The sequence below is a fragment of the Rhododendron vialii genome, chromosome 13a, assembly GCF_030253575.1.
Source record: "Rhododendron vialii isolate Sample 1 chromosome 13a, ASM3025357v1".
In the NCBI taxonomy this organism is placed as follows: Eukaryota; Viridiplantae; Streptophyta; class Magnoliopsida; order Ericales; family Ericaceae; genus Rhododendron; species Rhododendron vialii.
Genome location: NC_080569.1, coordinates 19,987,146 through 20,001,113, shown reverse-complemented (window position 1 = coordinate 20,001,113; position 13,968 = coordinate 19,987,146). Strand labels below are relative to the sequence as shown.

Genomic DNA, 13,968 nt, shown 5'->3' with positions numbered 1-13,968 from the left:
CACGGTTAGGGTTTTGAACGGTTAAGTGTTGGTTAAGTTAAGATAGGGTTTTGATTGAAAGTAAATGTGGTTATATCAACATTTGATCCGTTAGGGTATGGTTGAAATAAGTTAGGGATTTCATATATGGTATATATGGTTATATAAATGTTGGTTGTTTGAATATTGGTTTACAGGTATGTTTCTTCCTGTATATATGGTTATATGAATCATTTGGCTCAGTTAGGGTTTTGAACGGTAAAGTGTTGGTTAAGTTAAATAAGGGTTTTGATTGAAAGTAAATGTGGTTATATCAATATTTGATCCGTTAGGGTATGGTTGAATTAAGTTAAGGATTTCATCTATGGTATATATGGTTATATAAGTGTTGGTTGTTTGAATGTTGGTTTACAAGTATGTTTCTTCTTGTATTTATGGTTATATGAATCATTGGCTCAATTATGGTTCTGATCAGTAAAGTGTTGGTATGGTTAAATTAGGGTTTTGATTGAAAGTAAATGTGGTTATATGAATATTTGATCAGTAAGGGTGTTGTTGATTTAAGTTAGGGATATCATTGATGGAATATATGGTTATGTAAACTGTGTGTGAATAGATGTTCTGTGTGGCATGATTTTCAAATATGGTTATATAGTGATATGCTAATGCTTATGGTTATATCTGGTTAAGCTATAAGTCCAGTTTTTTTCCTTGACTGACGGATATATAGATTTGAACTAGACTGACTAAATTAAGGTATCAGTTTTTGTTTTTTACGTCTATGATTTACATGTGATTTTGTCCGGTCCATGTTAGAACATAATTTGTAATATCAGTATCTTGAATCCCTTTTGCTAAGATACAAAGCTGTATGTTCTCATGGGTTTAATTTATTCATTGTATGTGCAGCAATGACTAAACCAAAAAGAACAGGGAAAGAGTTGGTACCTGCGGCGTACGCTACAGAAGCCCATCCGTTAGCAATGATTGACCCCCCAAAAGAAATGAGGCAGAAGGAAACACCAAGGAAACGGACAGCAGACCCTGCTGTCATAAGTATAGAAAACAGTAAACAAAAATCTGAGGTAGTCAAGTCTTCCTCCCCCTCCCCCTCCCCCTGGAAAAAGGTGTCCGCAAGGAAACGGACAGCAGACCCTGCTGTCATAAATATTAAAGACAGTGCACATAAGTCTGAGGTAGTAAAGTCTTCCTCCCCCTCCCGCCGGAAGAATGTGTCCGCAAGGAAACAGACCATAAGTAATGAAGACATTGCACATAAGTCTGAGGTAGTCAAGTCTTCCTCCCCCTCCCCCAGGAAGAACGTGTCCGCAAGGAAACGGAAAAGAACAAAAGAAGATGTCGTAGAAGCAACTGTCTAAAGTTCCTCCCCAACACCCAATTCAAATCAATAGGAAACACCATGGAAAGAAGCCAGACACTGAAATGGTTTATGAGATAAAGAGGAAAAGGCCAAATAGTGGAGATGTAGAAGTTATAGATCTGAACACCCCAACAAAGAGAGTCACACGGTCTGCTGAGGCATTGAAGAAAATGCAAAGGAGTAAGGACAAAGAAGAAATGGAGGACAAAGGGTTTAGACGAAAACCAAAGTATCAAGTCTCCGAGAGTGGAAGTTTAAATAGAAAACCAAATGTTAACCAAAAGGTAAAGAGGGGTCAAGAAGAAGAGGAATGGGACGAAGACAAGAGAGATGAAGAAGAAATTAAAAAGGAAAAAAATGGGCAGAAGAGAAAAGGAATGAAGGGCACGAAAAGCCGTCCAAAGCAGGAAAAAGTGGAACATAAGAGGGCCATTCAGTACAGGTAAAATTACATGATAATATGGATATGAACGTAATGATATAATGTCATATATTTTATACGGTAATGTGTAAGGATATATATGTTTATAACCTGTAATATATATGGTTATATATGATTTTCTGTTTCATTTTAATCATATTGCACCATCATATGATTGTTGGATGTTCCATATTATCAATGATATAATGTTATATATGATGTACATAATATTAAAAGGTTATATGTATTGTTATAACTTGTCATATATATGGTTATATATGTTAATCTGTATCAATTTCATTGTATTTGCAACAGCATACAAATGTTATTTGTTGCATATTAACTTTGATATAATGTTATATTTAATCTAATTTGAATATATGATGTTATAATTTGAATTATATATGGTTGCATGTGATCTTCTGTAACAATTTCTGTATTTTATGCAGGTTAACTTTAAACACTGTGGTAAAACTGATAAGGAGTATTCCTACTGGGCAATTCACACCACTTCAAGTTCAGGAGATCAAGAAGACACCATTTGCTGAACTTCTGTTGGGTATTGTCGAAGCAAATCTGGATGAGGCCTACGTACGGAAGAGTGATACCGACGTTTTAAAGTTGGTAAAGCAATATGATGGGACGAGTGGGAGGTTTAAATTGGGTGGCAAGTCTGTGAGAATTACGGCGAAAGCGGTAACACTCATATTTGGAATACAATCCGGTCCTACAAGGATTGTACTAAATCCAACTCCAAGGGTACCGAAATCAGACTTCGCTGATCGACTTTGCCCAGGTCCCAAAGGCCAAAGGATATTAACAATTCCGGTATTAAGGGAATTCTTTACCAAGGCTGTTAAAGGCAACACTTTGCAGGATGCGAAGGACTTGGCACGTGTCCTATGCCTTTTGTTAATAGGGACATTATTTTTTGCAAACACACAAGCGAGAGTTAGTTGGGGTTACTTGGAGTTTGTGGAATATTTGGATAATAGCACCTCATACGATTGGGCAACATTCATCACCGAAGATGTCATCCAAGAACTAAACAAAAGGGCTTCTTCCTTACCAACAAAAGTAGGAGGATGCGTAATGGGGCTTATGGTAACAATAACTTCCCACTTTTTAACTTTTATAGTTTTTCCAATTTTTTGTTATGTTTTAAACTAATTTGTGCCTTCTTTTGAAAACAGTATTGGCTCTGTGAGCATGTGTCTATAATTAAACAAGGAGATCCACAAATCATACCAAGGTTCATCAAGTGGAGGCTTAGTGACCTAACCAAGGCATTACGTACAAGCAACTTGGACTCTCTTGATCCGCAATTGGTAAATATTAGATAGAGTTATGTGTTTTTTTAAGGAACATAGATGATCAATTATAAAACAATTTTGGTGCTGCATATGATTTATAAACGTCATTGTTTATGGTATTTTTTTGAAGGTATTATTCTCAGAGTTGCAGCCATACGACAAGGAGGAAGAGTTGTATCGGTTTTCCCAAGTACCCGAACACGATACTGATGTCAATGCCAGTAAGTTGAAGACAGCAGTTGACAAGTCGGTCGACGAGGTCGTGGAGGATACAAGTGATGGGGATACGGATGATGAGAAGGATGAAGTGGTAACCCTCCGAGGTATAATCAGAAAGTTGACCGAAGAAAATGTGGAAAAAGATCGGATAATTTCTGTTCTTCAGAAGGAAAATGAGGACAAAAATTCCACAATTTCTGAACTCAGGAGAAGGATTGCGAATCATCCATAAAACACAACAGCTGGTTTAGGATTCGAAGGCATTTCCGCACAGTTTGACAAAGACCACCTTGAACACGTAAACATTACTTTACAGACAGAGATTGGTGGCATGATCATAGATAAAGACATTGTTGAAGAAAAACTGGAAGTCGCCGGAGATATCATTGATGATTTTATGACACACAATTTTACACAAATGTACCAGGTACCTCATATATATTAGGTTATATATATATATATATATATATATATATATATGGTTTTTTATAATCATGTATATTAGGTTATATATGTATGGTTATATATGTAGGCAGTAAGTTAACAATTATAAGTGATGATTGTTTTTTGAAAACAGACAGTTGAAAATGTGGGTCAGAAAGAATCCAATGCTAAAAAAGTGGATGAAGAAGAAGAAGAAGACGAAGAAGAAGAAGAAGAGGGGGGGGGGGGGTTGAAATTGTCCAAGATGAGGGTGGACCAGAGAAAATAATGGTGCCAGATGCAAAAGTGGACAGTACGACTGTAGAGGCATACACGAGTATACTAGGATGTAACACACCTAAAGGAAAAAGGGGAAGAACCAAAATAAAAGTGAAATCATCGTTTCTGACCAGAGGAGTCAAAAAAACTTTAACCAGAGTGGAGAAGCGGTCAGATGATTATGTCTACATTGATTCGGGAGCAAGTGCATCAACGGTGCTTCACGTGGATTCCACTTTTGTTTTTCGGTATATTCTTTGCCCCCTTTTTCATACCGATGCGAACCTATTGCAACAAATTGTTGATTGTTCTGAGGCTGATATCACGTAAGTAAAAATACTAAACTAATATAACCTCATATGGAAAGATTACATAACATGATATTTGCTGCTGTTTTCAACATGATCTATGAGACGAATCTTTTTTGGTACACATTTTTTTGCGCATCACATGATCTCAAGTACGTTTTTTCTTATAGTTTTTTGGTACACATGTGTGATAACAGTTGTACTGTCTGGACCAATGATGTGACTAGAGAAATTGTACCTCTGGAAGACATAATGAAACTCTTGCAAGGAGGGGACGTCTCAAACTGGGTATGGAAATCATATCTTATATCATACTGCAAATACATATCAAACTGGGTATTGGTCGATTCTGTTATTAAATATGGAAACTAATGCAGATGATCGACGGTCTCACTCGTATGTTAACAATCCAACTGGATAAAGATAACCTTAACCATGGTAACGTTGCATATTTCCCATGTACAATCTGGGTAAGCAACATCTACTTTACTTTGTAAATGCCTGCTTATTTAAGGTTATATATGATTATCTGTCTAATATATTTGGCTGTAATTCTGTTGTTGCTGTAGTTCTGTTAGTCCAATTCTGTTATTCCAGTTGTTGCAGAAGTTTAGGTACTAAAATCTAATTGAGAAGAGTTACAGCTGCTACTGCTCCTGTTTATTACTAGTTTTCTGTATTGGCTACTGTTTTTAAGTAAAAATTGTGTCTTATACGACTGGAATCTGATATTTCGTACAGCTCTGTATCAGAATGTCACCTGTTTGTCTTCGTATATATGGTTATATAAACGTTGCTGGAATTAAGATGCTGCTGCTGTTCTGTTGTGTGCATCAGATGTAATGTTCTGTTTTCCTTTGCACACAGCTGTTCTGTTGTTTTATACATCTTAACTCAGTTGAACTTCATAATCTTACTTAATCATAAAGTACATTAACGTCATAAAGTACAACTGATAAAAACCAAGCACAAGTTTTGCAATGACGTGTCAGTAACATAACTTTTCATTTACGAAGCATCCCTTTAAACTTAGGTTATGAATGTAATCTTATATAACGTTTTATAACGTTATATAATATAACCTCATATGGTAATATTGAATTACATGATATTTGCATTGCACTCATATTAACTCAAGTCAGTTATTGCTATATTTTTTTTTGGAATTACATGCATGATTATCTATCTACTGTCCTTATTAGATTTTCCAATGCATCAGACTATACTGCACAACGACAAAAGCGACATGAGAACAGTTCTGCTAGACGTAAAGCTTTATCGTGTGTTTGAAAACGTCCGGCAACATGAGTCTAAATACTATCGGTACTTGGTATTCCCTATGAATGGCAGCGGGAACAAACCGCTAAGATTTACACCATACCATTGGACCATTCTGTTATTTGATGTTAGGAAAAAGAACTGGATGCACTACAATTCGTTGAAAAAGAGAGACGGCAGTGATCCAATTCTGAAAGACACTACCGTTGTGGTACACTTACTAATACCATATACACAAATACTCATACTCTCAATCACGAACAATATCAACACTACTAATGTTGTGCTTTCCAAATGTAGAAAAAATACGTGGAGAATTACATGAATGCCAGGCATGCTGAGCTGAATAACTAAAGTACCGATACAAAAGTTCTATTTGAAGACCAGAAGTTCGATGCTCCAATATGCTCACCTAAAAATGCTCCACAACAACTAAATACATCGTAAGCTTCAAACCACCACAAAACTCCTATATACAGCAGTTTGTCAAGAACTCAAAATAAACTTATCATATTTATTTGCCTCGAAACTATGCACGGTTGATTGTGGGGTTATCATATGCATGCTCATGGAACTAGTGGCGCACCTTGAGCCAATCCCAAAAACATTGCCGAAGTCTGAAATTGATCAGTTCAGAGCTAGTTTAGTCTCTCGATTTTTGAACGATGAAGGTAGAAGCTGGACAATAAAAAAATAGAAAGCCAGACGGATGGGGAAGGGATCGCAATGACCAATCAAGAGATGGATAGTGAGATGATGATGAGATTGTTTGTGATATGGGGAGTGAGATGGTGTCCTCAGGACAAATGTGGTTTTAATTTTTGTGTAAAGATAGAAGAAAGATTGGACTTACATGGTACTAAACTCTTGGATGGTTCATTCCAAACGAAGTTTGACTTGACCACTGACTTGTATACAAAATCCTATCTTATATGGTTCATTCCAAACAAACTTTTTTGGGCTGTAATAATGCTGCTGCTGTAGTTATGTTAGTCCAGTTATGTTTGTACAGATGTTGCTGATGTTTTGGTACGGTTTAATATAATTGAGAAGGGTTGCAGCTGCTAATGCTCCTGTTTATTACTAGTCTGCTAATGCTCCTGTTTACTACTAGTCTTATGTCTTGGATACATTGTTAAAATAAAGATGGTGTCTTATCTCATCTGCTGCAGTTCTTTGTATTTTGTTTATTACTAGTCTTATCTCATCTGCTGCAGTTTCTTTGCATTCTGAAGCTAGGTTGCTGCTGTTTTTCTGCCTGTTATGCAGCTGTTTTGATTCTGTTATGCTATCCAATTTAACCACATCTGAAGTTCCAAAGGCTTTTGTAACAGAATGTGTAAAGCGGAATGTGTAAAGCTCCGCTGTTATGCTGTCCAATTCATGCTGTAATGCTATTAACCGAATGTGTAATTTGATTTTGCAAGCTGGTTTGTCCAAAAAAAAGATATATCTCCATACAACTTATAAAGACCAACCACAAGTTTTGCAATGAATTGTCAGGAACGTAACTTTTCATGTACGAAACATCCCTTTAAACCTTGGTAATGATTTAGTTATCAAAAAATTGGACAACATTACGAACATATATGGTCATATAATTGAGTATGACATACGTAACTTTAAACAGCAGCCATACATAATGTTATATAACGTTATATACAGTGTACCTGAACAGGAGAACAAACTGTGCAAAACTCATGTATACAAAATATTAAACTCTTTATTTATCCATAATCCAAACGAAACAACTTCAATATTTAAGCATGAATAAGGAAAAAAAAAAAACTAAACCCCCCCCCCCCCAACTTTATTCTATTCTTCATCATAATCTCTCTTTTATTCTCATATTTGACTCCTTGCCTCATATATCGCTTGGCTCTTTGCATGTTCTTCGGTTGTGCTTTAAAGCCTTGTGGCACCTCCCACATTTATTTGGCCTCGTATATGACTCTTCACCCCTTGAACGAATGCGTTTAACTTTGGGCCTACCTGCTGGCCGCCTGTTTCGTGGAAGGTTTATGACTCGTTCACCTCCATTTGTAAAATCAGGAATGTCACTCTCTACAACTAGATATATGGGTTCTTCGTATGCACGACGATACGCATCGACAAGGTATAACGGATCCATGTGGTCCATCAAAGTTCCTTCCCCTCCACAAGCTTTTATAATAACCGTTGCAGCATGCCTACAAATGAAACCGGTAGACTGCCATTTACCACAAGAGCACGTCCTTTCCTCAACAAACACTACCTTAGGGGGAAGACAACGCACCTCGTACAAACCACCCTTCGACATAATGATCCTCCACGACCTTCCTTTCTTGATAAATCGAGCTAACTTCTTATCCATATTCGGACAAATAACTGAATTTCATTTCATCGACTTTACTCTCCTATCTGCCATTTGCTTCATAATTTTGCGACGAAGTTCATCAACTAAATAAAAAACAGGCATTTCCTGAGCTTTAAGAATCCAATTGTTAAACGACTCCACAGCACTAGAGCTCATCTCACCGTACCGTTGACCTTTAAAATACGCATTACTCCAATGCTCTTTAGGGACACTCGTAGTAAAGGTCCTAGCTTTATCCCCACCAAATTGGTAAAAATCTTCCTCCGCAGCTTTGTAAACCGACACCGATGAAGCATATGCACATATGTTGAACAATTCTACGAGCCTGTTCCAAAAACCTTTCCTAAACCGACTAGGAAAGTGATCCTTCAAGTTAAACTGTAAGTGATAAAGACAGTATGCATGATGACAACCGGGAAACATAACAGGAATGTTGTTGACAAGACCTGCGTTACGATCAGTATTACAGGTAACAGGACGAGTGGACAATGTACTCCTCAAAAGGCCAAGAAACCAAGTCCAATTAGCATCATTTTCAGCGTCACAAATTGCATAAGCTATAGGGAATAAACCTGCACATGAATGATAAACGTATAACGTTATATGCGAACTTCTTTCATGTGTAGCTTCACATAATAGAACATACAATGTTATATATTAAAAAATGTACAAATGAAATATAATATATAAGGATATAACATAAACAACGAACACAAACATACATTGATTTGCATCTTTCCCTGTTGCGGCAAGGAGTGTTCCTTTGAATCGACCTTTCAAATGGGTGGCATCAAGACACAGAAAAGGCCGACAGTAATTGAAACCCTTGATACAAGCATCAAACGACACAAATAGCCGTGAAAACTCTTTGGTTACAGGATCAGATTCTAGCCTCAATACGCTCCCCGGATTCGTAGCCCTTGCAGCTTCAACGTACCACCGAAGCCTATCGAATGAACCTTCATAATCTCCATACAATTCCCCCCTTGCCTTCTCCACACCTAACCAAGCATTATGATAGCACAAATCAAGACCATACTTGTCCGTAAACCAATCGTGCATGTCGATTGGAGAAGTCTTGGGTTTTTTCTCAACAATCCCAGCTATCTCATTCGCAACCAGACAGGATGACACACGCTTATGCTCATTGGTTCGGTATGTTGACCCACAATTATGCTCATTATGACACTTTTTAATATGAAATACACCATTGGTCCTATTTAAAATAGCATGCACCTTCCATTCACACCCTGTAATAACACAAACAGCCGTAACCCTAAGTAAATCATTTTTCACGAAACGATACATGAAGCCATTCTCAATCGCGTATTTAGCCAACACAGCCCTGAACTCCTTCACACCTTTGGGAAACTCTTGTCCGACACCCTGTATCAAATTAGCCCAAGCTTCAGTCAAATACCCAGTCTCCGTATGTTTACAATACTTTTCCGCGGGGTCCATTCTATCCACATATTCTACCTCATCATCAACAACTTCATCAACATCATCCATTTCATCAATAGTACTACCAACAATTAACCGGCTACTATGTTCATTCTCGTCAACCTTTGCATTTATGCGATCACAATTACTAAGCAAGAAAAGCATGTTCTCAAAATCAGATTTATTCTGAAGAGCACAAAAACCATCCTCATAAGCATATGAAACAAAAAACCTCCCTACCGACAGATTCTTCCACCTATTACAAATGCTGCTTAAGACATCCTTCAACCTACCACCACCCGATAACCTCATCGGAAAAATCTCCAACCCATACTTACAAATAAACATGACTGTTGAATCCATAACAACTGCACACGTAACAATACACAACAAAAACAAAAATCGATAAATAATGTTATATATCAAAAAGAGGATAAAGTTTCAAACATATATGGTCATATATTTACGTATGTCATATGTAACTCGTAACTCTATATACAATGTCATATAACGTTATATAATATCAATAACGTTATATCAGTTTCAAAAACGTTATATAAGAACACTAACGTTATATGCATAGTATCTGGAAAGGATAATATAGAATGTCATATAACGTTATATAAGTATAACGTTGTTATACTTATATATACTTATATAACGTTGTATATAGAGACAGAGAGAGTGAGAGAGACGAGAGAGATAGAGAGAGACGACAGAGAGAGATAGAGAGAGACAGAGACGATAGAGAGAATGAGAGAGATACCCAAGAGAGAAAGAGTGCCGACAACATCAACAGGGAGATACGATAGAGAGAGAGAGAGAGAGAGAGAGAGAGAAAGAGAGAGAGAGAGAGAGAGAGTGAGAGAGATACCCGAGATGGAGGGAGGCGATACTACTTGGATCAATATAGGGAGACGACAGACGATCACGGAGAAAATTTATGCGAGATCAATCAATTTTTGCGAGACTGCTCTTTCTCTCTGTCGCTCTATTCAGCGTAACCGTTATTTCCCGAGATCTTTGCGTGAGTGATTTCAAACGTAGGATAATGGGGTAAACGGAAGAGATTTGAATGGGAGGGTAAATTTGTAAGGCATTATTTCTCTTTTAAAATGCAGTGGATTTTATGCCTTATCAAATACATATTAGTGGACTTAGTGGGTTACAAATTTGATCAGTGGACCTAATGGGTTAGAAGTAGGCTATAGTGGACCCTAGGCCAATTTTTTAATTTCAGTTAACTCTTTTAATTAAGTTTTAACGTAGAACACAAAAGTAAACAATAAAACCTATGCATGTAAAAAGCTGATAAAAAAAGAACTGAAAAAAATGGGAAGCAAGATATAGTAGACCATTTAAGCGTATCAGAGTAAGGGGATAGAGAGAGAAACAAAAGAGGAAATGCAGAGAGAACCGTGTGTTGGGAGTAAACCGAAAGAAAACAATGAAGTACACTCACCTCAATTCTTGTTTCGCCGTTTCGAAAGCAGAGTGATGGGGGAGGAGAGATCGAGGGAGAGAGTAAAGAATATAAGTATGTGTAATCTGTAGGTTTACCATAAAATTAAAAAAAAAATAGAAAGGGTAGTGTAACGACCCGGATTTTTGACCCAATTTTTTTTTTCTAAATATAATAATATTAGAATTATTTTCCTTAATGCAATTCTTTTTTTTAAATATAATTATGCATACAATATATACATGCATTCTTTTTTTAATTTTCCTACACATACATGCGTACATGCACACTCCTTCTCTTCCCTCACCTCAAACTCCTTCCGTCTCTCCGTCTCCTACTCAGTCTCTACTTCCTCCTTAACCCTAAAACCAAGCCAAATTCGTCCATTCCAAATCCCATGAACCCAACCCTATTAAATTCACTCTTATTCTCTTCCACCAAAATTTTCCTATAAATATCCCACCCCCTTTGACCCACGAAATTTAACACCACAATATCCCCCACGCCCTACCAGTCCAAAAGAGAGAGAAAAATCAGAGAAAACCAAGTTTCAATCCATGGAGTTTTAGAGAGAGAAAGAAAGAGAGAGAAAAGTGGGTTTCGTACCAAGACCCAATCAAAACTCAATCCGACCATTCCAATCTCTTCCTTCTACTTCTAGCATCACCAAGCATCGTCCAATTTGATTCCAAAGTCTCCCGATCAAAAAAATCCGAAGTCTTCTTCCCCAAAATTCAAGATTCGTTTTTAAATCAATTCGATCCGATTAAAGGTATTATAATCCTATCTAACCTCTTCTCCAAGTATATTAAGTGTTTATATGCTTAACCCTATGTCCCGAACGAAAAAAAATATAGTTAACCGCGCGTTTTCTGCCGTATTCACCAAATTGATATTATTTTTGAGCCCTACACTTTATTTGTAATTATTTGCAAAGAAGATGACCTTTCTGATATTTATTTTAAAATCCGTCTGATATTATTATTATGAAAAACTACTGATATGATATTATTTTCTTACAATGTAATATCAACTTAGTATAAAACGTATTAATAATATCAGTTTAATTTATCTGGTAGATTTAGTTGTTTTTAAATGTTTCGAAACAACTTTTCGACCTTCCGAACATTGTTTGACCCCTGAACTATTTTTCCTAGACTTTTCACACCTGAAAGATCATAACTTGTTAAAATCATATTTTTTTATTTAAATTATCTATTTATTGAATTATTTATTAGTTATCTATCAAGTCTACTAACGAAAAATCTTTGCGATCTTCCAAACAACGTTTTAATACCCAAACTAATTTTTTTTAGACTTCTTGCATCTCAAAGATGATATCTTGTTAAAATAATATTTTTTTAAATTTAATTTACTATTTATTATTATTTCTATAGCGTTTTCAATCAAAAATTCTTTACGACCTTATAAACGTTATTATAAATGCCCGAATAATTTTATTTCGACTCTCTATATTCCAAAGATGAAACTTTGTTAACCTCAATATATTTTAATCAGTAAATTATTTATTATTTATTTACTTCACTTTCGGCCACTTTATTTAATATCTTTATTTAAAATAATCCCGCGACCCTCCGAACTTAACTTTTGGCACTCAACTGATTGTATAGAACCTTTAGGACTCTTATTAAGGTCATGATAAATATTTCAATATTTTTATCTATTTAATGTATTTAATTAGTTTTTAATTAATATATTATCTTAGAATTAATTAATAAGAGCCCAGAAAATTTTTCTTTTAATTCTTTTTAAAACTCTTACTTGATATTGACATTTTGACCATACAAGATTAAGGGCAACGGCCCGTTCATAATAAGTTGCGTGATTACGTTGTTTATTAATTGTTTTAATTATTATTGATTTGTTGTATATTGCATCGATTTGAGTGATAGATTTGGACCCTAGAGACATGGGGTGGTATGCGAGTAGAATTTACCTAGACGATACTAGATAATGGATGAATTGGAAAGTTTTATTTCTAGATTGCCTGCAGGCGTGATGTTGAGATTTGTGATGAAATTGAAACTGGCGTGTGTCCAGTGATGAGTTGATAAACTGGCGTGTGTCCAGTGCTGGCGTGTGTCCAGTGATGATTTGATAAACTGGCGTGTGTCCAGAGATGATGGTGAAGTGGTATATAAGATAGGCGAACCCTAGTTGTGATTCAGGCATGATAAGCTTTCCCCTTGTTGTAGTTATTGGGATGCATACTCGGTACGTAACTTAGATGCATCTGCGACAGCAAAGGGAAGTGACCTCATGGGACCGAGCATGGCTAGCGGTTGAGGGAGGAAAGATCCCGCGGAGGAGATCTTAGATTACACGACAAGTTAATGGATAGTAATAAACTGGTTTATGTGGAACAAATTTTGTCTTGCTTTTTCGCACTATTATTATCCTGCTGCTTGCTATCTGTAATGTAAGAGGGGTGGTTGGGTTGGATTATTCTATTGGGTGATTTATCACTCACGGATACGTCTGTATCCTGGCAAATTGTTTGCTTCGGCGATCAATTTGCTAGAGGGCGCAGGATTCACTAGAGATGATTCGAAGATGTTGCAGTTCAACACAGAAAGAATATCAGGAACGAAGATCGAGTATGTTTCGGATTTATATCAAGCTTAGAGTCAGCTCTGAAATTAATGTATTTTGAATCAACAAATTTATCTTGTGACTGTAATAGTTAAACCTTATTTTGAAAAATTATATTTATTTAGCAAATTTTCTTAAAATTTTATTTTATTTTACTTCCGAAAAGTCGGGGCGTTACAGGTAGGGTATTAGCTAGGGAATATCAGCGTAAAATCATTTGAAAGTTTATCATTTCCCGTTTCAGAAAGAATAGTTTCAATACCCATATATAAAGAATACCCATAAGGAATATGTATTGCTTTGCCGTTTCAATACCCACATATATTGCTTTCCAAATTAAAATCATGTTTGCTTTGCCGTTTAGATTAATTGTTGGGGTCTTAGAATGGAAATGAACAGAGGGTGGAGATTTATGTAGAAAAATGTGTGTTAAATCAAACGGTCAAGATTTGTGCAGGAAAAATATGCGGGCCAACACACCGTCGCGATTTGT

At 36.2% G+C, this 13,968-nt stretch overlaps 1 protein-coding gene across 1 annotated transcript; it reads right to left on the bottom strand.

Annotated features, from left to right (window-relative positions):
* Positions 1-7,975: 7,975 nt before the first annotated feature.
* LOC131313961 (uncharacterized) lies at positions 7,976-9,712 on the bottom strand. Its single transcript, XM_058342459.1, has 2 exons — positions 8,680-9,712; positions 7,976-8,529 (listed from the first exon to the last, which is right to left on the bottom strand). Exons 1-2 carry the CDS (start codon positions 9,710-9,712, stop codon positions 7,976-7,978), a joined length of 1,587 nt encoding a protein of 528 aa, XP_058198442.1.
* Between the last annotated feature and the right edge of the window lie 4,256 nt (positions 9,713-13,968).

Coding starts and splice junctions, on each gene's coding strand:
- LOC131313961 (XM_058342459.1), bottom strand. CDS start 9,712: ATGAGGTTATCGGGTGGTGGTAGGTTGAAGGATGTCTTAAGCAGCATT. Junction 8,530..8,679: donor AGGGAAAGATGCAAATCAAT/GTATGTTTGTGT, acceptor ATTCATGTGCAG/GTTTATTCCCTATAGCTTAT.